At 36.9% G+C, this 27,799-nt stretch overlaps 2 protein-coding genes across 3 annotated transcripts in view; one reads left to right on the top strand and one right to left on the bottom strand.

Annotated features, from left to right (window-relative positions):
- Nucleotides 1–27,799, bottom strand: part of ATZW10 (centromere/kinetochore protein, putative (ZW10)) — a 228,329-nt gene that overhangs the window by 124,358 nt on the left and 76,172 nt on the right. The window lies entirely within an intron of this gene.
- On the top strand, nt 21,443–24,956 carry LOC149538814 (uncharacterized). The gene is made up of 7 exons (XM_089800135.1): nt 21,443–21,472; nt 21,664–22,318; nt 22,458–22,690; nt 22,806–22,958; nt 23,107–23,507; nt 23,645–24,050; nt 24,185–24,956. Exons 2-7 carry the CDS (start codon nt 21,696–21,698, stop codon nt 24,763–24,765), a joined length of 2,397 nt encoding a protein of 798 aa, XP_089656261.1. The 5' UTR covers nt 21,443–21,472; nt 21,664–21,695; the 3' UTR covers nt 24,766–24,956.

Raw genomic sequence — 27,799 nt, 5'->3', positions numbered from 1 at the left:
AAGGGCACATTTTATCAAAACCGGCTTGATGGAATTCTAGATCAAGAATGTTCCCATCATCTTCAACTTGGAAATCTGGAAGAATTTCCAACATGTTAAGATCGATTATTTGTTGCAAAGTTAACCTGCAATAATCCATCTTCATAATATCAAGCTCTGTTCTCATGTCAATCCAAATATCTTCAATGCGATGAACATGAGTATAGGGCCTCTTTATCTAAGAGTTCATATCTCGATAATCAAAATCAAATCTAGCTTTGAATTTCTTCAATGTAATCAATTGCAATTTTGCTTCCATATTCTTCACTTTAGGCACAGAAACAATTGAATAATTGCCAATAGATAAAGGCCTAGCTGAGGTGATGCCAAATCCGAGCCTACGTGACGCATGCTGATCATTTTGCATGTCCATGAGTTGTCTGACTGACTCCATTAGAATGATTCGATCTGTAGCATACCTAAGTAAGGTATACGGCTCTCCTTTGAAATATCCAACTCTCAAGTATGTGAAAGTGGGAAATTGAAGAAAAATGCAGCCACACTGGTTTACCTTTTCCCATGCTGCATCAGATACTCTTTTGATACACAACTGTTTGTCAAACAGACACCTGTAATGTCCAAAGAAGGCATCTTGGACTCTTTTGTAATAGTATTTACTGTTAGCCAAAGTGATTTGGTCATAGTATTCCCAAACAGGTACTTGAATACGATCACCTTTGGTGGAAAGACTTGAAAAAGACCCCATGGCAACAGCAATGTAAACTAGATATGAATTCATGTAAAAAGGTACTGATGTTCCTACATTGCATATATGCTGACAGATCGCAGTAATGATAAGCTCTCCCCAAAAGATGTGTTCTTTGTTCTCTATGATTTGAAACATAAATTTGTACATCCATGGTTCAAAATCAGAAGAATCCTTAACACTACAGATTCTGCTGAGAAGGATGATGAGATCCTTGTATTCTTGTTTAAAATTTGATCGATGAAGAGTCTTTGGCCATCTAGAAAAATTGCTTCTTTTGTTGTCTAACCAATAAAAGTTGACATACTTCTGATAGTTGCTTTTTTGCTCATTCCAACAAGCTAATAAAGATTCTTTGGTCAAATCAGCACATTCTGATTTTCGAGGAACTTTGAAGATTTGTTCAATCACTTCAGGATCAAGGCTAATGATAACCTTGCCGTCAGCGTCTTTAATATTCCTTGTCTTTGGAGTGAAGCGCCGAGCACATCCGTAGACAAAATCAAGTTCTATGGCCGCCATGGGAAATGTAGAAACCAAATGGATGTTGCTTCTTTTAATATGTTTCATCTCATGTGTAGCTGGAGCTTCAATCCTTTGTAGAAAATCAGCTACATCTACGTGACCAATCTTAGTGTCTACCATGTTATCAAGAACAGACGTAACTGAAGAAGGAACTACATGTGCCAATTCTTTGTCATATTGGTATTTCATCTTGCCCTTGGATTTGAAAGGCGAGGACATTTCTTGTGCTTGTACTGCAACACAAAAACATCATCAGAAAGAATCTCCATGCAAGTGAATACCGAAGCAACAGTGAAGATTCAAAAAGGAGTGACTTTTGATGAGAAAGCATATGCATATGCAATGGAATAAAAAGTGAAATGGAATAAACGGAATGTGGAATGAAATGAAATGAAAGTGTGGATATGGAAAATGAAATGAAATGGAATGGAATGAAAATGTGCGAAAGTGAAACGCATGGGAATGTGTGCAAAGTGAAAGTTGCTGATTTCAAAAGTGACTTAGAGTTTTCAAAGCTTTATTGAATGAAACATGCATACATGAAAATGCAATATGTAACGGAAAATGGAAAGTGAAATGAGGTGTAAGTGCGAATGAAAGGTACTCTTTACGTGTATATGCGGATGCGGATGAAGGGTAACATGTAAAATATGTTATGAGGTGGAAACATGTATGGAAACATGTACTTATTTGTGTAAGTGTGAATACATATATGAAGATGGAAATGAAACAATGGAGGTGAGATAGTGAATTATATAGTCACTTTTGGAGGAAGGAAGAAGTCAAAGTACACGGAAAGCGAAAATGACATCTTTTTGTCTTTTCAAAATATGACTTCTAATCAAAATTGGACATTTTAGATGCAATGACATGTAAGGCATTTCGTGTAATTGTGCTGTGCGAATGGAAGTGAAAAATGAGATGGATGAAAATGGAAACAGAAAATGGGATTACATGCGTGTGCGGATGGCAAATGAAGTGAAAAACATGTAATTGCATTTGTCGGATGGAATATGAGATGTAATGACATGGAAACGGAATGTGAAAAATGATAATGCTTTCGCATGTAATGAAGGAAAAACAAGTTTTGGGGAGAAAATTTGCAATTTCTCCAAATGGAGAAAAACCGGCAAACAAACACACAAAACCAAAACAAAAGAAAAAACATACCTTTGAAAACAACTTAAAACATGCCAAGATGCAATGCATTCCAAAGATGAAATTCAAATTTGGAACTTGGGGAAGAACCAAAGACATCAAAATGAAGAAGAAATTCATATTTAAAGGAAAAATGCACATTCTAAAGCAAAGATTTTTACAAATGGCATACATTCAATGATTTCATGCATAAAATCAGCAAGGATAAGCATGAATTAAAATGCAAGAAAGAAGAGGTCCACTTACATGAAAAATATGTGCCAAAAATGAAGGAAAAGATGCTCTTTGTTTGAAATCTTCTTCTAAAATGGTGAGAACTTTTCAAATCTTCAAAATTCGAATTATGAAGGGTAGAAAACAAGGAGATTAGTTAGCAAAATGCCAAAACGTGCCCTAGATTAGCTCCAACTTCCAACGTTTTGAAGATTGTATGTTCTTGAGACGTTTTTGCCAAAACAAGCAAAAAAGGTGATCTTCCAAGCAAGTCAATTTGAAGATTTAACACCAAAATAATACTCTTCAAGCAATGTAATCACCTAATGAGGTAAAAACGACTTGATTCCATAGAAAAATGTGATCAAACTTGGCAGATTTATGGAGTTTTATGCAAACTCGTGCCTTAGATTGGGAGTTACAAACACGTTTTTGGGTGCAATAAATTGATTTTTGATGAGGGCAAAATGATCACCTCTCCAAAACGTTTTGAATGCAACTAATTTCATCCAAATCCATGGACAAAATCAAAAGTTATGATCAAAATCGGAGGTTTTTGGAGCAAAAACATGTTTTCTTCACATAATAGGACATTTTTATGTTCATTACATATTTTAAAACATGTTTGAAGGCAAAATAGGACCTTTTAGAGTCCATTGCATGTTTTAAAATATGTCTTGAGATATAATATCACTTTTTGAGACTCATTACATATTTTAAAATGTGTAAAACTCTAAAATCTCACTTTTTGGAGTCACTTACATATTTTAAAATGTCTCACCTTTTTTATGCACAAGCATAAAAACTCAATTTTTCATGTCATTGCATCAAAAAAGTCCACTTTTACAAGCTTTTGATATAATGGCATGGAAAATGTCCTCAAAGTGAGTTTTTATGTGCAATAGCATGAAAAGTTTCCACTTTTTATAGTTCTTTACATGCATATGCACATAAAAAGTCCATTTTAAGGCTATTTTGTTATGTATTTCACTTATTTTTATAAAAATGTCAACAATTTGGGTCAAAAATAATATTTATGCATCATATTAATCAATATAATTCATAAATATTAAGTTAAAGTGACATTTATATAAGTATTTGATTTAAAAATCAAATATTTAAAAAGTAACTATATAGTTCTATAGTCACTTTAAGTGAAAAATTAAAAAGTAACTAAACTTAAAATTATAACATAAAGTGCACTATAGTCACTTTAAGTTATAAATTTAAATGAAAAGTAACTTCAAAACATAACAAAAAGTGAGTAAATGTTTTTTTTTTTTTTTAAATGAATGTCAAAATGAAAATATAACATCATTTTTTTAATTTGTGTTGTTGCACCTAAAATGTCCACTTTTGAGGCACTAAAATGACCATATCTCTTGACTGACAACTCCGATTGACCCCTGGGTTAGACCGAATCAAATAGGAAATCGAAGGGCACGACATGAGCAAATCCAAAGGACCAAAAACAAGCAATCAAAAACTCAAAAACAAAGAACGGACTATGAAGGCTTCAAAAATCAAGCAAAGGCTCGACAAAAAGCAAAACAAAAACGACTTGACAAAGGCCTTCAATAAAACACTTTGATATTCGAATTGAAATGGATCGATCAATCAACATTAAGCAATTGAATATCAAATTCAAGCTTAGAGAAACGTGAAACTAGCTTGGAAAAGTTTCGTGCTGTTATCTGCATTTTGTGGTGACAAAATGCAGGACAACAGCTGGCTCTATCTGAGGAATGTTACTCGTTTGTTCTTAGAAACAAAGAGTGACATAGAATCCAATTCTCTAAGTGCCTTTATCCACTCCATTGAGTAATAGAGTTAGGCGACAAAAGAAAACAAAAACTAAGCTAAAGACTCAAAAACCAAAACTATGTACAAGGGGTACTTTTCTAATAATCAGTAAAAGTAATGTTTCAGATGTTGTCCATTGTAAGGCAATGGCATTGGTGTTCCATCACGGTATGCGAGCCAAAAACTGTTTTCACCAGCAATCTGATGAATTGTGAAAGGACCTCGCCAAAAAGATTCAAATTTTCCATGCATTCCTTTTCGTTCTTGACTTGTGTCCCAGAGTAGGACAAGATCGCCAATTTAAAATTCTCGATATTTGGCCTTCTTATCAAAGAGAACTTTCACTTGTTGCTGATGAGCATGAAGTGTATCAACCACTTCTTTTCTTTGTTCCTCCAACTGCTGAAGAAACATAATTCTCTTATCCAGTGCATCTGAATAAGTTTCATCTTCAATAGCATGCAAAAACTTGAGAGCGGGAAGCTCTAAAGTTATTGGAATTTAAGCATTAACCCCATATAACAATTGAAAAGGGGACATTCCAATTGCTCGCTTTGGAGTAATCCGATCTTCCCACAAAGCATCAAACAAAGCCTTGTGCCAAGTTCGTTGATTTGCATCAATCGACTTCTTCATAATGTTCACCAAATTCTTGTTGCTTGATTCTGCTTGACCATTACCTTGAGGGTAATAATCAGATGCATGTGCCAAGGTAACTCCATGATTGAAACAAAATTAAGTAACCTCCTTAAAAGAAAAAGCAGCTGCATTATCTACGATAATCTTATTCGAAACACCAAAACATGAGATGATGTTCTGCTTCAGGAAGTCACAAATAATCTCTGATGTAGAGCCTTTCACCAAGATTGCTTCAACCCATTTGGTGAAGTAATTTGTTGCTGCTAGTATGTAAGTATGACCTTTGCTGGAAGGTGGATTAATTGTACCAATGAAATCAATTCCCCATTGTTGAAATGGCTCATCAATTACTACTGGTTTTAATGGAAGAGCAGCAAGTTTCTGCCTACCAACAAATTGTTGACATAACTCACACTTCCTTACCCACTGATATGCATCTTTAAAAAGTGTGGGCCAATAATATTGTGCTCTCAAAATCTTGTGAGCAATGACACGTGCCGAGAAATGTCCACCACAGGCTTGATTGTGAAAAGAATCCAAAAGTCGGATTTGCTGACTTTTATCAACACATCTTAAAAATGTTCCATTCAATGCTCGCTTGAAAAGACCATTCTCCCAAAGAATAAAGCTAGAAGCTTTCAACTTGAGAGTCCTCCTTTCTTTGTGTGTCAAGTGAGGAGGACATTCGCCATAACTTGGATAATAAGCCATGTCAGAGAACCAATCATCTATTGTACTAACAAACAATATAGTTGGAAATGAAGAGGAGTTCTCATCTTCTACTTGTAATGGTTCATTTTCAGCCATAAGCTGACAAAGTCCCTTACCACGAACTAACTCGGTAGGGCGTATCTCCATATCATACTCTTGAATCTTAGCAATCCAATTCCCTCTTTTTGTACCAAAATCCTATTGAGTCAAGATAGTCTTGACTATAGTATCCGGAACTAAAGCAATGATATGAGAATTTAAAAATAGAGAATCTAAAATGCTTCACTGCCTTGACAACAGCATAAGCATGTTTCTGCATTTGGCTATATTTCAACTCATGAGCTTTCAAAGGACAACTCATAAGTGAAATAGGTGATTCAACACCTTCATTATTTTTCTGCATCAGAATAGCAAAAAGGGTATGCTCTAAAGCATAACTATACATAAAAAGCTTTTAGTGTAATCAAGACATACTAGCACAGGAGCATGTGCTATAGCATCCTTGATTTCTGCAAATGCTTTCCATCCTGATTCCAATGGAAAGCAATTTTTCCGTTCATCATCTCAACAATATGACAAATAAGTTCAGCAAAATCTGGCACAAATCTTCTTAGAAAATTCACCTTTCCGAAGAAAGAATGAACTACTGTCTTACTTGATGGTAAAGATAGATTTTGAATTGCTAACACTCTCTCGGGATCAATTTTGATACCTTCTTTTGACACAATGTCCTAAGAGCTTTCCTTCCATCACTTGGTATTCAAAGACACGCCACGTTGAATACACCTTTCCAAAACTTGTCGTAAATGAAAGAAATGATCTTGACGTTTCTTGGAATAAATAGTCAAGTCATCTAAGTACACAACAATTCTATCATTGATTAAACCATCAAAAGCAAGATCCATTGCTCTTTGAAAAGTTGCTCCAGTGTTAATCAGACCAAAAGGTATCCGCTTATGTGCAAAAGGTAGCCCATGGGGTAGTAAATGTTGTCTTGTATTGATCATCCTCACGGACCTCAATTTGATTATACCCAGAAAAACCGTCAAGCATAGACAAGATCTCAAAACCAATGACAGCTTGCAATACTTGATCCATGACTGGCAATGGATAATTGTCCTTAAGTGATGCTTGATTAAGTTTACGAAAATCCACACATGCGGATTTCACCATTCTTTCTGACAGGAACAATATTGGCTACCCAAGATGAATGATGAATAGGAAAAATGATACCTGCTTCAAGCATCTTCTGAATTTCTGCCAGGATAGTACCTGAGATCTTAGGATTGTATTGCCTCTGCTTTTGATAGAAAGGAGTTGCACCAAATTTCAGAGGAATATTATGATGTACTTCTTTAGGACGAAAAGATTTTAGATCTTCATAAGAATAAGCTAGGACATCTTTATATTCACAAAGAACAGCAATGAACTTTCCTTTTTCTTCCTCTGTGCACCAATTTCCAATGTTCGCCAGCTTTGGGTCTTCATCTATTCCAATGTTGTGTTTCTCATAATGTTCCATAGACCTGGTTCTTTCCTTTTGTTGTTCTTTGATATATCTATCATGTTTGTCAAACAATTTTTCCAAAGAAACCAAACCTTTAGGAATCTTGTTCCCTTTCAGTTGAATAACTTCATGACCGGTTTCTGGATCTACTTCAGAGAGCACTTCATTGGGACCACATTCACCTCCTTCAAAATAAGTTTCATCAAATACTTCTTTTGTTTCAAGAAAGTTGATAATCTGATTATCATCATTGAAAACTTGCCAATGTTCACAATTATCTGGAATACTTGGTTAGTAGACCAATTGTATCTCATAGATGTTGTATTTGAAATCCTGATGTGGAAGTAGAAGAGTGGCTGAAACAGCAAGCGTATCAGCTCTATCATTTAAATCTCTTGGGATGACTGAAATGTTGAAGGCATCAAAAAGCTTGATGTAATCCCAAGCTAAATCACAATAGTGTCTAAGTCGGTCATTTCTGGCTTGATATAGACCCTTAATTTGATACACTACCAATTCAGCATCACCTCTAACATGCAAATTTTTGAATTCCTCTAGCCTGCACCATGTTCAATCCCAATATCAAGGCTTCATATCCAACCGTATTATTGGTGTTAGGAAACTGCAACTTGTACAAAAAAGGGAAGAATTCACCAGCAGGAGAAATAGAAACAACTCCAGCACCGGATCCCATGGAAGCACAACTTCCATCAAATTCCATAACCCAAACAATAGTAGAACTACTTGTACTGGCACCAGAATTATTTAGAATAATTCTTCCTTCAAGAGAATCAGTAGAATCACTTTCAGAATGCACCTCTTCATCCTTTAAACAATCCATAGGATCATCTTTAAGAATATTTTTGTCATCAGGGACAACATCTTCCTCTATGGCATCAACAAATCTCTCAGTATCTGATAATAGTGAAGAGCTTTCAGAATCCGTCCAGTCTTTGGCAAATTCAAATATTTCATTAGCATGTAGATAATAATTTCCCGTCCTTGCTGATTCAAAAAGAATTTGAGCATGTGGATCATTGGATTTGACTACCACATACTCAGTTTCTCGTTCAGGATACAATTTTTGTATAACACCTTTAACAGGTATTCTAGCTTCAGTCATATCCATGTTAAGTTCTCCTCCTACATCCTTACAAAAATTGTGACCAAGTAACATACCATAAGAAGCTAGTACATCAACAACTAAGATCGTCATTTTGATCTTTTTGTCTGGGAAAGACGCAAAGGCAAACTGAGCATCTTTGATTTGCCCTTTCAGAGGTACTTGTTTATTCTCCATAGAATAACAACTACCAAAAGATTTGGTTAGGGTCAAACCTAAAGCATCTGCAACCTTGGTAAGCATGACATTATCAAAGGCACCTGAATCTATGACACAGTTACTTAACTTGAAACCATTGATCAAAAGGGAAAGATAGAAAGGCTCAACTTCCCTGGAATTGAGGATGGAATGGTTACTAAGTTATTTGAAATATTCTTGACTTCAGGAGTAACCAAGTGGGTTTGAGTAGGGTGGGATTCTTTGACAAATTTAGTAAGTCTTTCCATCTGATCTAGATAAGCTTGTAGGTATTCTACCTCAGACATTTGAATCTTGGTCTTCTTAGCATGATCTATGATATCAAAAGCTTGAAAGGAATTCGCTAAGGAAGAATTAAAATTTTCAACTTGAGATTTAGGCATATTGGGCTTCAAAATAGTAGATGCAAGAATAGTTGGATCAGCACGTACTTGATTTTTAGCTGGATCATTAGGCAGACTGAGCAATGGTGTCCCCCTCTTTGCAATGGTAACAAGCATCTGAGGAGCATTCAGCTTCTTTTCAGCCTCTTCTTGTTGTTGAGCCAACTTAGTTTGTGAACGTGTCATCACTGCATAAGCTTGTGCAAAATCAATTTTGTGATCTTCTTCAGCACTGTACTACATATAACCAATAGTAGAGTCGCCAACTGCTTGAGGATCATCATGATACTGAGCAGCGTTATCCTCAAAAGAATATTCATCTTGATTGTCATTTAGTGGATCAGCTTCAAAGTAACCAATAGCTGTATTACTTGGTGGTGCTTTGAGCGCAAGCCTCTCCAGAGGAGGAGGAAACTTATTTTGATTCTTAGCTGCATAATTATTTGCAACATTAGGATAAGGTCGCCTTGGAATATCCTTATATGGTGCTGCAAATGAACCTTGAGATATCTGTTTCTTGAGAGCAAGAAGTTCATTTGCCAGCTTTTGAACTAGTGGATCAGATGTACCTGATGAAGAAGATTCCGAGGAAGAATTATTCTTAAATCAGCTAGCATCTTTACAAATCTTTCCTACAAGGATCAAATCATCTTCAATCTCAGTTGCGAAAGATTGTGCAAGAGCCAATGTTGCAGGGGCAGCCCTTCGAAGTAAAAAGCTAACTTCAAGAAGTTGAGTGTTGATGAAGAAACACTTCAAATTGGTAGCAGTGGGCTGAGAAGCAGTAGGAATTCTATTCGCTAATTTTTTGAACTTAGCAATAAATTCCCTCATTCCATCATTTGCCTCCTTCATTTGCGTGAGCTGTGCTAGGAGAGCATGCTCATCTTCTGCAGGTTTGAATCTTTCAAGGAACTTAGCATGCAAAGATGTCCAATCAGTGATGGACTTAGGTTCTAGATTATAGAACCAATCAGCTGCTATACGTTGTAAAGTCTCAATAAAGAGTCTTACAAATATATCTTCATGTTCAACACCAAAGACTCCTACAGCAATGTAGAAGGCTTTAATGTGCTCATCAGGATGTTGCTTACCGTCTCCATAGAATTTGGGAAAATTCTTATGAGAACCTTGAGGTAATGCATGCAATGGTGCTGCAAGATTTAACGGACCAAACGCTGCTCCCCACGGACCAGCAGCCATATTGATAACTGGAACGTTAGTAGTAGCTAGCTATAATTGTGCAGCAGATAACAAGGGTTTGAGGAAAAACTGGGAATTTTCACTGGGCACAGATGACTTCTTCTTAGGAGGAGGATAACTTGTAGTACGGGCGAGAGAGGGAATAGTAGTAAGTAAATCAAAATGAGCCCGTTGAGCCCAAAATGATCCGGTAGAGCTTGAAGAACTTTCTCCCTTCTTCCTCCGAGAATACACGTACTCAAAACTTGCCAATGTGATAACCAATAATGCCAATCAGAATAAGGAACTAAACTTCAAACAAAAGCTTGAGGCTTCCGAATGCATTCGATCCCCAGCAGAGTCGCCAAAAAACTGTTGGTCATCCTATTTTGCGACTGAATGTTTAACCAAAACTGTCAGTTGCAAAATATCTTGCCAACAATACAAACATGATGCATAAGACTACAGAATTCTACGGATGACAGAAACTTCATTTCCTTCCAACAAAAATTTTAAGAGCACCAAGTGATGCAATTGACTTCAATATCATTGGTCTATTATCATATTCAAGTGTGCAATTATTGATATTATTTGATGATGAAGTAACAGATTTGTCAAAATCTTCTCAGTCTACACCAAGAGACCTTGAAGAAATATTTCGTTAGCCATGATATGCAGCATAGGATATTGGCAATTCTATTGGAAAGCTTTGGATAAAACCTCATCACTGGTAATCTTACCAAAGAAGAATTATGAAATACAAGATGATATGCCAGTGCGTGGTTGGATAATTCTGCCACTGCAAGTGACTTTGTCTCGTGACTGGAAGCTCAGTGTAATGCATGTTTAAGCATTCAAATCACTTATCGGAAAAGTTGGGGAAAATTTGTCAAATTTGCAATTTTTGGGAATTGCAATGTCAAAAAGATTGGGCGCTATTTATATCAAGAGGGGTCAATTTTTGCAAGGTCATAAATGTGGTGGTGTATGGAGACTTAATTGTCAGAATTAATTTAAAATTATGGTAAGAAATTGCTGGTGTCGTTCAACTTAATAGTTACTTTGGGCATCTGCTACCAAGCATGCGAGTAAGTAGAATATCACTTGTCCATTTGAGCGGAGTAATGTTGCAAGAGGTAAATTTCAGTCGACTAATGAATTTCAGGTCATTGTTGACACTAGGCAAGCAGAGTAGGATTTGTCAAAATGAAACAATGTTGTGTGTACAAAGGAATCTAACAACACCTTGGCTAGCATCCGAATTGTGAACAAAGAGTTGTTTCCATTACAAAACAAGAGATGCGGACTTTATGGTCAGTAATTAATGATTCATTTTCTAGAGCATTACTTCATCAGTGTTGTCTTGTGATTCCTTCCAGAGAACCTACTCATTGGGAGATTGTCGTTATAAGGCTACTTGTTATTGAGAAAACAATTGGTGACTATTCAGGTGCTCTTATACGGTGGTGGTGGTAGCGTTGTGGAGTATTATAGATCATTGGGGCAAACCTTGTATCAGAACTTGGAGTTCAGATAGTGTGAAAAATCATTTATCAGTGTGGAAGGGGAGTTTGGAAGTTGTGAGACAGACTACCTCCCATGTGAAGTTTGTGATCATAAATAATACATTTTCTTGGTGTCACAATGTTTAATGAAGACTATTGAGTCCAATGAAATATAGCTTATGTGCAAAATTGAATGACAGCATGGGGTTCAGAAATGGCGTAACTTCAATTTGAAGCAGTGTACAGTGACATGCAGGTAATATTGTCATGGATGGGTGAAGAATTGGGACGAACAACACAATAATTTATATTCTTACCGTCATTTATTTGTTGGGCTTCTATTAACAAAGTTGGCAAATAGAATTTCTGAGGCATGAAGTAGGATACCAAGGATGACCAATTCATTAGTTTTATCATTATGTTAAGCTTGGGCGATAGTTTCTGAAATTAATTAGCATGCCTCTGTTTTCCTCTATCGACTCCAAGAGTTGGGACACTTATGGATATCTTTCTTTTGTAAGGTAAATGCATTCTTGAGGCATACTGCATATATAACTAAGCTTCTGTTATTGGCAAGATAACATTGGGTGCTCATATCTCTTTCTTTTCTTCTGAAAGCAGTCAATTAGAAACTATAAGAACTAAAAACAAGGACTTTCAGTAACACCAAAGGTGTTTTAGAAAATTACAAGGATTTCATGGGTCCGCAAATCAATCTTGAATATCTCTACCAAATTGCCTGCTATTGTCATTATCATAAACTCAAAATAGGGCAAGTGTTGGTGCAGATATTTTCATAAACTCAGAATAGAGCAGCATTTTCAGTGGGAAACAGAGATAATTTTAGTGTATCAGAATTGGAGGCAAAACCCAATATAAACAATGGAAAATCTCAAAAGTGAACTCTTTTCAAAGGAATTTAATGACACTTTTTATAGTGAACAGCTAAGGAATTTCATTTCCAAAAGGAAAGGGCAATAGTGAACAAACTGTACATTATAATATGGCAATTGGAGTCTATGCAATGTATGGATACTCTTGTTCCTAAGTTTGAAGAGATGGAGAGATGTTTGTCCAAAGTGGACCAAGCGGATTGTAGGCATCTTAATTGGACCTTGTGGCCTTCATGGTTGACTTAGTACAACACAGGATCATGGACCATCCGAGTGTAGGAGTAAGACTAGCAGTTGCCTCTTGTCTCACAAATATTATCATAATCACAACATCGGTTACACCTACAACAACAACATATTAAGGACGGTATTGCATCTGACTGTGGACAGCCTATGGGGGTTACATGACCAAGGACCCTACTTGTGTAAAGAAGGTAAAGATTCTAGAACTAATGGAAAAAAACAGATTTCTCATTCTCATGTTGGACCTCTGTTTTGAGGAGATGATTCGACAATTGTTTCAAATTTTCTTAAGAGAATTTAGAAAATATCAACCCGACAATGTAAGAGCCTGCTTAAAAACCATCATGTCATTAATTATTGATGAGAACGATGACATATGTAGGCAATTAAAATCAGATTTTTTGGCTATGTTGAGAAGGGAGAACATAATCTCACCTATGGCTTACAAGCTTGTGGAGGAACTAATTAAACATAAATTTGACGTGTTCAAGGAGTTTACAATTGAATGTGAGTTAACATTGGCAGGTGTACAGGTTGAAGGATCTTTGAAAATGAGCAAGAACCAAATGATAAAAGAGAAGATACGTTTTACTTGCAAGCGATTTTGATCACTTGGTCACATTTGTGAGGATAATAAGCAGGAAGAGTCAGCTCAAGAAGTGCAGACCTGTGTTGAGGAAGTTGAGGATTCTTTGGTCCAGCTTCAACATAATAAAAATCATGAGAGGGAAACTTCCATGAATAATGGTAAGATTTGTACTAGTATCTTATTTGGTGAATTAGAGGTTAATATTGACAAACATTATGGTAAGATTTGTACTAGCATCTTATTTGGTGAATTGGAGGTTCATATTGACAATCATTATGGTGATCCTAAGGCTGAAAATGAGTCTCTCAATGAGAATGAATTATGGGGAGACAATGATGTAATAGTTGATAAGACAATACATTTGGAGATGGAGAAAATTCTGAAAATAGTACAGCTGTAAGTAAAAATGAGTCTAGTATTTGAGAACTAGAGCAAAATGATGTTACTTTAGGGGCTGACTTGAAAGACCAATCAAAAAATTCATTTCTAGTTGATGATTTTGGAGCGTTAGGGGATAAGCTGAAAGTATCAAATGATATGATCGCTGCAGCCTTGACACATTTTGATAACATCCATAAACACATTGAAGAAACCATGTGGGAGGTTAAAACTGTTAGAAAGGAGAAGGGAATAATTAATAAAATTAACAGTGGATATCTTCACACTCTGAAGGGGAATTGACTTTTTCATAATCCGGATTTGAAATTTTGTGTATTTGAACTTTGTTTCAAACTTGGCAAAATGGAATTAGAATACCAAACTTCTAATTTTGTCTCAAAACAAGGTTATCATACTTCCCACTAGCAACTAGGAATTGAAAATCAAAACCTGGTTACACTTTTTGAGGAGTGTAAAAACAATAGATTGGACTATTCTTTGGAGTCTGCCTGCAACTCCAAGCTTACATATAAAAATGTGTCTCCCGACTCATCTTCCGAGTGAAACAAAGGGTTGAAGTAAAATCCCAAAAATAAGAATGAAGATTTGCAAAACCTTGATTTGGTTGAATTGAGATTTGTAGAAATCTCGATTTCTACAATTCTACGAACCAAACGGACCCTTAACCTCTTAGATAGGAAGTCCAATTAGCTAGAGACACGTAAACTTTATATGTTTCACACTATTCCTTGTTGTTGAACACAAAATGCAGAAAACACCCAATGCAAAAGAAAGCCTTGTCGGAGTAATTCAATAATTTCTTTATTAATCATAAAGGATGAATCAAAACTCCAATTGTAATCTCTTTGCCTCAAGTAAAAATAAACAAAAGGACATTTTATTTATTATTGAAATACAATATATAAACTTATATTAATGTCATGCTTTAATATTTACATCTTCCCTTACAAATAAATATATCACTTTACTTTTTCTTCTCTTTCGAATGCCTTCAAAAAAATCGATGAGCTATTTGTCTTTTGCACCTAATATTTATATAAAATCAAATAGTAACTTGGTTGCATCCAGCCAATATGACTTTTCAAAAAGGAAACTAATTACATTTTTACTTTGGTAGCATGATTGCTATATATTATAATATTTTAGTTACCAAAGGCTTCACGAATGTCGTGCCTAAAAATAATTAGGATCACTGACTTTAGAAAAGGTATGATTGAGTATCAAAATATAACATTATGCCTTGATCCCTACACAATACTTGGCAAGGAGATATACTTCGCAGAAATGTTCAATTTTGTCTCTTCATCAAATATTACCATATCGAACTTAAATTGCAACCTTCTTTTATAACTATGTATTGAATTAAAAAATCACCGCAGATTATTTCCTTGACCAAAGTCATCTTGAGATAAAACTTTCATACCCATGCATCCCTCCATTGACTCATGCAGCAACTATAGGAGTTTCAATCAATGCATATGAGACATATGAGACTTATAGAAGCAAGAAATTGAAAATTTCGGAAGAGTTTTAACTTTTTGATGTTGCCATGAATGAAAGGATGACTTTTGATCATGATGTTGGAGCTTGCTTCCTGTCATTATCCCCATTATCCTCAAAATACATTCCTCCTCGTGACGGTACTTCTATGAAATTGCTATTTTTTATTGCTGCACCTGATGACTTCTCATATTCAACTCCTCTTACCACCCAAGTATATTGTATTTGCACAATCCATTAAAATAAGATGGTAATCATTTCTAAAAGCGAGTCATGTCTCTTACGTAATTCATATTTCAGAATCTTTCAGTCTTTTGTGATCCCTAAATTATAATGGCGTCATACCATATCAAACCATAGGAGACAACAAAACATATGCAACCATATATGTGGAACTCAAAAAAATATTCTAAATATCTTTCCATTAATATATAGAGAGTTCCTATTAAAAAGATGCCATATTTGTCATCACCTCCCAATAGTCTTCATTCTGCAAATCTCAATGGCCTTAATATGTGCTTTCCAGTGGATTCACAAATATGAATATGTTGTGTTTGATTGCCTTACATTATCATTCAATAGATTATGAAGGAAACTCGGAGATATCTTCACCTCCTCACAAAATAAGATTCATTACTTGTGTTTTATGAGACAAGATCAAAACAGAGTCTAGATATGAACTCTTCAACAATCAATCTCCAGGTGAAGTATGTGTCTGTATACTCTGCTATATATACACTAAGTTGAATAATGTGAGTATTTTGTGTATTGAGCAATCATTTGTATGCAGAGACTTATCGCACTTGTTAATTTCTTCATCGTGTCTATTACTTGTGATGAATTGGGAAATACTGTCCTTGATCTTCTAGATCTTTTTCATGTGCATTACTCTCACTGTCCTAATCACCATGTCCCTTTTACATGCTTAGTCTATGAATTTTTCCATATTCTCACTCTCATGTTCATAAATGATATTGATTTGATTGCATCCTTTATATAACAAACACACAAGTATGAAGTTCTTTGTTGCCACAGCCAAAACTATTATAGAACTCATTCCTGAGTGCAAGCATTAAATATATGCTGTTATCTAGGCCTTTAAAAGATAATATTTGACCCAGATCATTTCCTTCTGCAAAATGGTTGAATGCTACATCCATGAACATCTCAATCCCATGCTTGTGTGCCATATTCTGCAACAGTTTAAGGAATGCTTGGTAGAATTCATTCTCTGGGTTAAGCAATGGTTGTCCTGGCATCAGGTGATTAACTTCCCGAAGTTTCAAACACAGAGGGTAGTCGCTATTCATATTATGTCCATGAATTGCAATGGTATCTGCATTGAATTTCTATGGAAACCTTCATAAAGCTTGTCAAACTTCATCATTTTCAACATAAGATTCGTTGTTTTTTAAGTCTACTAAGATGTACAATATTTTCTCCGTACTACTATGAACTATTGTCAGGCTGCACCAGTTATTTCCTTCAAGTGGACATTGAATCCTTTTGTCTATTGGCAACTATTGTGTTGTATTGAGCTTACTGTTTTATTTCTGCTCGCTAACTTCTTAATATTCCCCATCTTTATGACATCAGCAGCAATACTTCATTTGGTTTCCAGATTATTTCATAAATGGAGGCACTATATTTTACAAAAATTTGGGCTCCATCACATCCCTCGACCGCTCCCAGGACACAATGGGGTGAGGTGGACGATGAGTTGCAAAAAAGTGAACCTTGTAAAAAAAACTTTATTCAATTCCTAAGGACAAATGGATGTGGGTCCCATATAGCACCCTCTAAGCCTTCACAAGGCCCATATACATCATTTGGTATTCATATTTTTTCAACAGATGAGAGGAAGGTGAGTAAAAGAGTTTCAAAGAGCTTGGAGAGCGAATTTGCAAGTGATTGCAAGATCAAGAGGAGCAAGAGGAGATAAGATAAGATAATACTATTAATGTCCAACAAAAAACCACAAGGGTTTATGGGACTGAGCATACAAACAAAAGAACTCACCAAAATAGGAGCACCAAAGGTGTCTGAGAAGAAACAAAACAAGACAAGAAGCTAGAAACTCCAAGGAAAGGACTAAGGATCCTTCCTTGATACAAAGAAATCAGTCACAGAAGGGCATAACCGTTGTCGACCCAAAATCTTTGATCATTGCTGAAAACCGCTTGAGGTAAAAGGGTACGCCAGGAGATCTGGGGATTCTGAATAAGCGTGGAGCAAAGGGATCTGCACTGAGAAGAGGCAAAAAACGCTTCTCATGGCGAAAGAAATAGAGGTAAGAGAAATGTAGCTGGGTGAAAGCAAGAGAATGAGTCTCAAAAGCAGAATGAATAGAGCGATGGAACGCTTTACAACCAGCATCAAACCAATGGTTCATAGAACAAGTATTCCAACGCTTAGACCTGAGAGAGGGAGGAGAGTGGTGAGGGATAGAAAGGAGAGTGGACTCCCAAATGGCAGAAGCAAGTGAATCAAACATGGCGGAGGCTTCAAACCAATCACTGAAACTAGGTGGTGTCAGAAGTCTCCTAAGATGGTAGGAAAAGAGCTCGCCATCTCCCTTAGGGTAGCAGAAGCAAGTAGGGATGCAGGTGGGCTGGAAAGAAGGCAACAAACTGGGTAAAATGCGGATAACAATGCTAAGAAGAGCATGGTCAGATAAGATGAGACAAGAAATGGTGAAATTGTGAATGGAGGGAATGAAGGAAGAGGAGGTGATGACATAATCCACAACACTCGCACCAGCACAATGGGGCCAGCAAGTAAGGAGGTCCGACCCAGGGAAGGAAGATATAACATTCATAATGAACAAATCAGAGGACTCGCAGAGCTGGAGGAGGTGGCGACAGTAACCAAAAAGCGGTCCAAGGGCAAAATTCGAGGTACACTGAAGTCCTAGACTGGTTGTCTCTATCTCAAAAGTGTAGATCGAATCAGAGCCGCAATCATGTATAGGAGTCTGAAGATTCCTGGTTCGTGCATTGAAGTCTCCAATAATAATGATGTTGCCCAAAGCTACAAACCGTGAGATGCTCTCCTGGAGGTCACAAAATGGATCCCCATTCTCGGCCTCATGAATGGCATATGGAGAAGAGGTCAGTGAAAAATAACAAACAGCAAGAAAGATGTCCCTCTAACGGTGATTCTAATGACCAATACGAATCCACATGAATCTGGCAAAGGAGTCGGAGTAGACCACTGATGTGTAGCTGAAAATATCATCCTTTTTTGCAAGTGATTCATCAAGCACAAGTTAGGATTTTTACTATTTCTTTGTTTTATTTTCAGATTTCATTTTTGTAAAAAAAAAAAAATCTAAAACTAAATGTTGAAATTTGAATGCATTGTTTAAGATTAAGATTGTTGTTGATAATTTTATTATTTTTGCAACTTGTTTGAACGTTGATTCTTGTTCTTTAAATGCAATGTTATTTTTTATTTTTAAATGATAAGTCATGATTCATAAATCTAAATGTTTGAGTATTGAAATTTTGAATCCATTATCTTATATTTTTGTTGTTTAGGCTAAAACTTATTTCAATCTCTAAACTAGACAAAACCTAGTTTTTTTTTTTTTTTTTTTTTGAAATTACTAATTATGCTGATATGTATCATTTTGTGAGATGCATTGTTTACAAGACCTCTAGTCAAATGGGAAAAGACATGGAATTACACAAGGGAAGTACAAAATTTTATGAGTATGAACCTAAGCATGAGGGTCAAAGAAGTGAGCATGGGGACTGATCTAGAAGCCCAATCCGAACCTCCTTATGTTGCACCAAGAGCACCTTCTATTAATTGCCCCTTTGACTCTTTGGCAAAGTTTGCTAAGGGTCCTTATGATCCAAAGTACCCTCTAAAATAATTTGCAATCAAAATTTCACTCCCTACAGTTACAAGTGGTGGCACATGGAAATGCAAATATCATTTTTGTGGCATAGAATCATAGTTACGAGACTCTGCAAGTCTGAGCCAAAGTCCAAATGTCTGAGGCAAATGGTCTCTGGACTCGGACGAGTCCTGGCAGAGTCCACGTGGACTCCCCGAGTCAAGAGACTCACCAGACTCACTGAGTTCCAAGCTTAGGACTCTCGCCATGGTGCAGCAAAAAGAGCCAAAAAAAAGGTTGAGTTATTTTTTTTAGTTTTCTATAACATCCATTTGACCTAAAAAGGTCATTCCACCCTTTACTAATGCTTGTGATAGAGAGGAAAGAGTTAGAGAAGAGTATTGGGGTTTTGAGAAAGAAATTAGCAAACCAGTTGGTTCTCGCATATCAATTGTTGATGGTTTGTGCAACTTTGTAGGTTACAATTAAGCACTGAGAGGAGCTTAAAGAAGCATTTGGAGGAGGCTTCTACAAACTTGCATTTCCATTGTTTATTCAAATTTGAAGAGGTAAGCAACAAGTAGCATTTCTTTGTGTTGTTTTGTAAATTGTTTTACATTCATATTTTTTACTTTCCATTTTGTTTACTTCTGTTTTAGTCTCTACTTCTAGTATCTACTATTTAGATTTATTCTAATTTATCTCGATGACAAACTTGATAAGTAAGAAGGCCCTAAAGTTTAAAAATATGATATGATGCTAACTTTTTTCTATTTATAATATATTCATATTGTAGTAGCACCGACCTTGGCATCATGCCTCATGGTGACCCTTGTGGAAGTGGAACTTGTAATGTCCCAATTATAAAATAAATGTATTTAATCAAACTTTTTTAATGGGCCGATTGATTTAATATATCTCGGACCCATTTGTATTTTGTTTATGTAGTTTGTGTCATTGTCAGCTATCTTTGTACGCCCTCAGAAAGTTTCCCGACAGGTATTTAAGCACAGCTTGTAGGTAGTCTTTAAGTATGCAACTTGGATTATTTCTTTCTACTACGAATTCCAATTGGGATTCTCTGTTGTTCGCCATTTCGGAAGTGAAAGATCTTCCCTATTTCACTTTCTCGGTTTCAGTGGGATTCAACCCTCACCCTATTCCGTCGTCCGTAATACTTCGCTCGGATTTGGCAAGTCGGAGCATCATCATATTGCGAATATTCACTGTGTTGGTTTGATCTATTCTTTGTCCTGTGTTGTTTATCTGCATTAAATCTCGCTATTTGTTCACACTATCTATGGTCTGCAAAAACTCTCTGTGTATCACCCTATGAATTCCGACTACTCATCCCTAGTCGCTCCCATTCTCCCCTTCCAATTCGCCCCTCCTACACCGTACAGTCTCCCAAGACCACCGTACAGCCAACCTACAGCTGCTTGTGTACGGCATATCACCGTACAGCTCCTCCAGCAACCTCATCCATATGGCCAACTCCATCGCCATCCACCGTACAACTCCCTCTTCCTATCGTGCAGCCTTCATCCGTATGGCCAATCCATTCCCATCCTCTGTACGTTATTTGCTTATCTGACCCCACACTATATGGCCATCAAAAGTCACATACCGTATGGCATCTACATAATCAACGTATGACTCCTCAACACACGTACGACTATTCTTTTCCCCTTCCAACTGGGTGTACGGACTTCCCTACATCGTACGGCCATTTCAAGGGTCTGAAATCTGAATTGTGAGTTGAAGAAAACCATCGCACAAAGGGAACATAGGGAACGGAACATTACAGAACTAGGGTTGCATGTAATCTTGATGCAGACCATAGTTCCAAAAATCGCCATGAAATCGCCGAAATCGCCAAAATCGCGATAAGATTCATGGCTCCCAATTTTTTTGGAATCGGAAATCGCTGGTGGCAATTTTTTCGCATGAATCGCCTGAATCGCCAAAATCGGCGATTCATGGAAAAAATCGCCAGAATCGCCATCGGGTATCGCCAGAAATCGGCCGCGGCAGCAAGGATAGAAAGTTCAATTTTTTAAAAAAAACACATGTTTTATTTGCTTTCTAAGTTGACTTTCCTCTTTGTTATAACCGTAAAGAGCCTTCTATTTGCTTAGTATGAGTAGAAGAGAGGAAGAGTGAGAGAGAAGAAGAGAAAAGAGAATCCATAGCTTTCCAACCGGCAAGAAGGAAGAGCACCAAAGAGATCAGAAGTCCATTTGGGGAGGCCATAAATTGCGTTGGGAGCATTAAGGAGTCAATATCAACACTCCTCAACTCATTTGCAAGAGGTAAGTGTTGGTTTTTTTTTTGCATGTTAGTGTAGTATGCATTTTTTGTTAAATTTTTTTAGTGTTCATTTGCAAATCTTGAATGTTTTTTATTTTTAGTTTTACTAAATTGCAAACTAGGGTTTGTTGTTTTGTAGTTTTTGTTTATTAGTTGCAAACTTTGATTTTTTACATGAATTTTTTTATTGCAGCAGCCCTTTGCTTTCATTTTCCAATTTCCACAATGGGTAAAAAAGATGAATGCTGGAAATATAATGAAGAGTTTCTTGGGAGAACCAAATATCAAACAAAATGTATATTTTGCAAAGAAAAAATAAATTCGGGAGGTATCTATAGATTGAAATACCACATTGCTGGCATACCTGGCCATGATGTCACAGTTTGCACTCAACAAACCGCTGAGGCAAAACGCTCTTGTTTAGTGGCATTAGAAAAAATTGAACAAGACAAGTTGACTAAGAAAATGCAACTTGAAGGGTTAAGAGGTATTGGCTCCCGTGCTCCCACATCCGCAACCGCATCTACATCTGCAAGTGCATCTGCATCAGCTTCCGCATCCGTAGGTTGTGTTGGGGAGGGTTCTTCTAGGCCTCCTTTTCATCCTAGTGCTAGTGCTCATGTGAGTGTTAGTGGTAGTCGGTCTCATACTGAGACAGAGTCCAACACCAACCTATTGCGGCCTAGAGTGCGGAAAAGCAGAATGGATAGTTACTTTGTGCCCCGCACTACTCCTGGCTCCCAACCCACGCTTGAGGGCATGGGTTTGAACAAGGAGATTCGTGATGCTGCCAGAAAAGAGATTTGCAAATTCTGGTACTTTTGCAACATTCCATTTATTGCAGCCAGGTAATTGATTCTTTTTTCTTTGTTATCTTCAAAGTTAAAGTTAAAAGTAAAAGTAAAACTTTAATTATATCTACTTGTTTTATGATTTTAGTTTTTGACATCTAAATTTCTAATCAATATCATTATCTATTTGTGACAGGACTCCTTATTGGCAGAACATGATAGATGCAGTTGCCATTTGTGGTCCGGGGTTTAAAGCCCCAACTGAGGCTGAGTTGAGTGGATACCTCCTGGAGGAAATGGTTGAGGATATGAGGCATGAGCTTGAGGACAACCGAAAGGAGTGGATCGAAAAGGGTTGCACCATCATGACTGATGGTTGGACAGATAGGAGGGGAAGAACACTCCTCAATTTTCTTGTATCCTGTGGAGGTGATTGATCATTCTACTTTCCTACATACATAATTTTGAATCGTGATTGACTATTTCAAATTTTGATTTGTTGATTGCTAATAGTAATTATAATTCGTTGTTTTGTTACTTGTAGGATATACCATGTTCCTCAAATCCATTGATGCTTCTGCTCATGTAAAAAACGCCACATACTTATGTGAGGTTATTGAGGAAGTTATAGCAGAGGTGGGGGAACAACATGTGGTGCAAGTGGTGACGGATAATGCAGCAAGTTATGTTGCTGCAGGTAAACTTTTAACTTTTTAAGTTTTGAAAATAAATTTATTTGAATTTTGAACTTTTTCTAATTCTAACTTAGAATTTCTAAGTTTCCTAAGTTCTAAGTTCTAACATGTTTGAAATTTGAATTTCTAATTATCTTAAAATTGTTGTAGGCAAACTTTTGATGGAGAGGCACCCCACCATATTTTGGTCCCCTTGTGCAGCACACTGCCTTGACCTCATGTTGGAGGAAATTGGCAAACTTGAGTGGGTCAAGTCATGTGTGGAAAGGGCAAAAAACATATGTAAGTTTATTTATAATCATTCATTTGTCCTTAGCACAATGAGGAAGTACACAGGAGACAAAGAGTTAGCTCGTCCAGGGATCACGAGGTTTGCCTCGAATTTCATCACCTTGCAGTCCTTGTTGGCATCAAGGGATGATTTGAGGAGCATGTTTGTTGGGCGGGAGTGGATTTCATCTTCCTATGCTACGACCACTGCAGGGATAGATGTGGTGGATTGCATATTTGATGATGATGGTTTTTGGAAACCTGCTAGAGAAATACTTAAGGTAATTTTATTGCAATTTAACATTTAATATTTTACAGTTTACTATGCTAATTGTTTAATGATTTAGTTTTACCTTATATTATTGAATTATTCTATGTTTAAGTTTTGACTCAAATTTTTGTTTTACTTTATATGTAGGCCACTGAGCCTCTTGTATCTCTCCTACGAACTGCTGATGGGGAGAAGCCCTCTATGGGCTACATATATGAGGGCATGGATAGGGCCAAGGAGGCCATTAAAGCTCAATATGCAGGAGTGCAGGAGAAGTATGCCCCTATTTGGGACATCATTGATAGGAGATGGCAGAATCAGCTCCACAGACCCATCCATGCAGCAGCTTACTTTTTGAATTCGGCATTTCGTTTCCGTCCTGACTTCAAGGCGGATGAGGAGGTTCTCACCGGATTATATACAGTAATCCAGAGGTTGAGTACTGATGAGGATAGCAGTGCTGCAATTATTGAGCTTGATAAGTTCAATAATAAAGAAGGGCCACTTTTCTCTAGCAGGGTAGCCATAGATGCTCGGGAAACAATACAGCCAGGTAAAAATTAAATAATATATTCAATGTTCATGAATCTAGATTCTAAACTTAAAGTTGATTATGTAATTTTAGAGTTAACTTGTAATTTGTAATTTGTAAATGAGACTAATTATTTTTATTTTCCCTTATTTCAGATAGATGGTGGCAAATGTTTGGGGCCACAACCCCAAAACTTCAAAAAATTGCCATTCGTATTCTGAGTCAGCCAAGCAGCGCTTCTGGATGTGAGCGCAGTTGGTCCATGTTCGAGCACATCCACTCGAAGAGGAGAAACAGGTTGACAGTGCAGAGGTTGAATGATCTTGTCTTCGTTCATTACAACCTCCGTCTTAGGATCAGACAGATTTTGGGCACTAACTCCTCTCCGATCATTCTGGAGGAGATTGATCCAGAATCAGAGTGGCTCACAGAGGTTGTAGATCCAGTCTTCACTGAGGAAGACCGTGCGTGGATTGACCAGGTGGATATAGAGGCTGAGGCAGCTAGAGCACGTTCTTCAGGCATTGGTAGACGCACACGTGCACGCACAGACACAGGCCCTAGCGACATTCGTGAGCCCATCTTATATGCGGGAGATATGGCTCGACAGTCCTCTAGGACCTACATTAGACGCCTTGCTACTAGGCAGACTGGATACTCAGAGGCTGAGGCTGAGGCTGTAGCCGAGCTTGAGGATGATGTTGAGGATGATGATGACTATGAGCCTGAGGCTTGAGCTGGAGCCTTGTTTTTATATTTTGTTTACAGATATTGATACTGAATCATTGATAGACATATGTTTCAAAGTTTCAAACTTTCATGGATCTTCATCTTAGATTCTTACATAAATTTATGATTTGATGTCTTATGGATCATCTTACATACATTCTATGATTTAAATCATTATGATCATTTGATTTCTATTTACTTCAGCTAGCCTACAATTTACATTTTAGAATCTTAGATAACATAGTTACGTATGTGATGGATTTTATGTTTCATGTTTATGTATGTTAAGTTTTAACTTCTATTTGATGATGTTATAGTGTGCTTAAGTTATATTCAATAAAGGGTGCATGAAATAAGTTTTAAATTGTTAAAATCTTTAAATTTAACGGGTTTTTTCAAATTTGCCGATTCATCGCCGATTCATTGCCGATTCATTGCCGATTCACGATTCGATTCGACCTTGCCGATTCCGATCCGATTCCGATTCACGTTTCTTTGATGCAGACCCAACTGCAATAGCAAGGGATAGGGCTTCGAATATCTCGGGCCACAAAAAGAGAGTTGTTACATGTTGGCATTGTGGTGTAATATATAACGGGGGAGGTATAAATATATTGAAGTATCACCTAGCACATATACCTAGGCGTGATGCTAAAAAATGCAAAGATGTACCCGAGGATGTTATGCGAGACATGCAAGCTCTTCTAGGAAGAAATGGAGAAAAATGAATTGAAAACAAGAAGAAATGCCACAACTAGCTCAACAGGGATCTTCTAGTTTTCACTCTCCATTATCCCCTACTCCACCTACTACTACTACTGCTTCTATGAGTGTGACCATTGGGCCTTGCATTCGTAAGCAAAGATCGACACTTGATTCCATCTTTGTTCCACACACAGCTCTAGGTGCACAACCATCGCCTGAAAGCATGGGTTGGAACAAGGAGAAGTATGATAATGCAAAATTGGCACTTGGAGACTTCTTCATCTACAACAAGGTACTTATTTATCTAATATATGTCTTACTTCTATTGCTTTCAAGTTTCAAGAGACAATAATATGTTTATTTTGTTTATTTTTATTTGTTTTCAAATTTAATAGTGATAATATAATATACTAATTTGTTTAAATTTTAGTTAATTTGTTTTAGGTAAGCTTATTGGCAAATTGCAATCGATGATGTTACTGTTTGTGGTCCGGGATTCAAAGCCCCTAGTACTAACGAGCTAGGAGACCCTATTTCAACCCAAAGGGTGGTTGATGTAAAAGGTGCAATCAAGGAGCATCATAAGGTGTGGAAGATGAAGGGTTTCCCTTAGACTGATAGAAGGAGTAGAACACTCCTCAACTTTCTTGTCTCCTCATCAAGTAATTGTAGACATTAAAATTTAGAAGTAGAACTTGTACTTAAAAATTTAGAATCTTGATTAAGTGATTAAGTTTTTGATCATTGATCATTATACTAATTTCTTTCTTTTTCTTTAGGTGCCACAGTTTTTTGAAATCAATTGATGCCTCAAGAAAAACAAAGAATGTTGAATATCTTTGTGAGGTATTGGATGAAGTGATAAAGAACGTGAGGAGAATGTGGTGCAAATAGTTATAGATAATGCAGCAAATTATGTTGTTGCAGGAAAGCTTCTTATGGAGAGACACCCTCACTTATTTTGGACCCGTTGTGCTGCTCACTGCATTGACCTCATGTTAGAGGATCTTGGTAAACCCCCTTGGATAAAAAAAATTATAGAGCAAGGAAGGATTGTATACAAATTCAGATGTAATCATACATGGGTCATCAACCTCATGAGGAAATACACAAAACAAAAGCAGTTGTCTCGTCCAAGGGTCACTAGATTTGCAACCAATGTTCTCACATTGCAATCCTTGCTTGATTCAAAGGGACGCTTGAGATGCATGTTTGTAAGTGAGGAGTGGATCTCATAATCATATGCAAAGACCACTGCAGGGACTGATACAGCTGATCACATTTTTGATGACGCTTCCTTTTGGACACCGATCGCTGAGATTGTGAAAATAATTTTCCTTTCTGTCCTCATTTCAACTTTTTTGTTTATGAAATTATGTTATAAATTATTGTTCATTTTTTAAAGAAAAACTTAAAGCTGATTGTTTCTCTTGCAACTTTCATAATGAATGCAATTCATAAAGTCGCTTGTTCTCCTATAAATTGTTGATGGAGAGAAGCCCTCAATGGGCTACATTTATGAGGGCATGGATAGGGTGAAGGAGGTCATTCGCTCTTTTTTTGCAGGGAACCGAGATAGGTATGGGCCTATATGGGATGTCATTGATAGATGTTGGCACAATCTACTTCACAGACCTATACATGTAGCGGCCTACTTAATCTAGCATACCAATTCAACCCACATTTCAATGCTAATGAGATTGAGTTGGAACATGTCACCTGATTCAAGAGTCTGAACAATTGTAGTCCGTGAGATTGAGTTGTTTAAGAAAGCTCAAGGGGACTTATTTGCATGGGAGTTGTGCAAGAAAAATAGGACAAAATTGATGCCTGGTAAAAATCTATGATTCAACATCCTAATTTCTAATTCTATTACCATTTTAATTTGATAAAGTCAAAGTTATTGAATTGATTTAAAAATTTCTTGTTTCAGATGCATGGTGGGAGATGTTTGGCACTAAGGTGCCAATTTACAAAGGATTATGATTCGCATCTTGAGCCAACCATCTAATGCATCAGGATGCGAACGTAGTTGGAATCTATTCGAGCATATACACTCAAAGAAGTGCAATAGGTTGGCAGTGCAAAAATTGAATGATATTGTCTTTGTTCACTGCAACCTTTGCCTTTGCCATAGATTGATCCTGGGCATCGATATATCACCCGATTGTATTAGAGAATGTTGATCCACATGCAGAGTGGAACACAAAGATTGTTGATCCTATCTTCAATGATGAAGACGTGGAGTGGGTTGATCAGGTAGATTGGGAAACCGAGGCAATAGCAATGGCAATCAAGGAGGCTAGAGTGCGAGGAGACAGAGTGCAAGACCCTGA

This window comes from Cupressus sempervirens, chromosome 9 (assembly GCF_028749045.1).
Source record: "Cupressus sempervirens isolate cs-2001-9-10 chromosome 9, ASM2874904v1, whole genome shotgun sequence".
NCBI classification, from domain to species: domain Eukaryota; kingdom Viridiplantae; phylum Streptophyta; class Pinopsida; order Cupressales; family Cupressaceae; genus Cupressus; species Cupressus sempervirens.
This window is presented reverse-complemented; position numbering and strand designations above follow the sequence as displayed.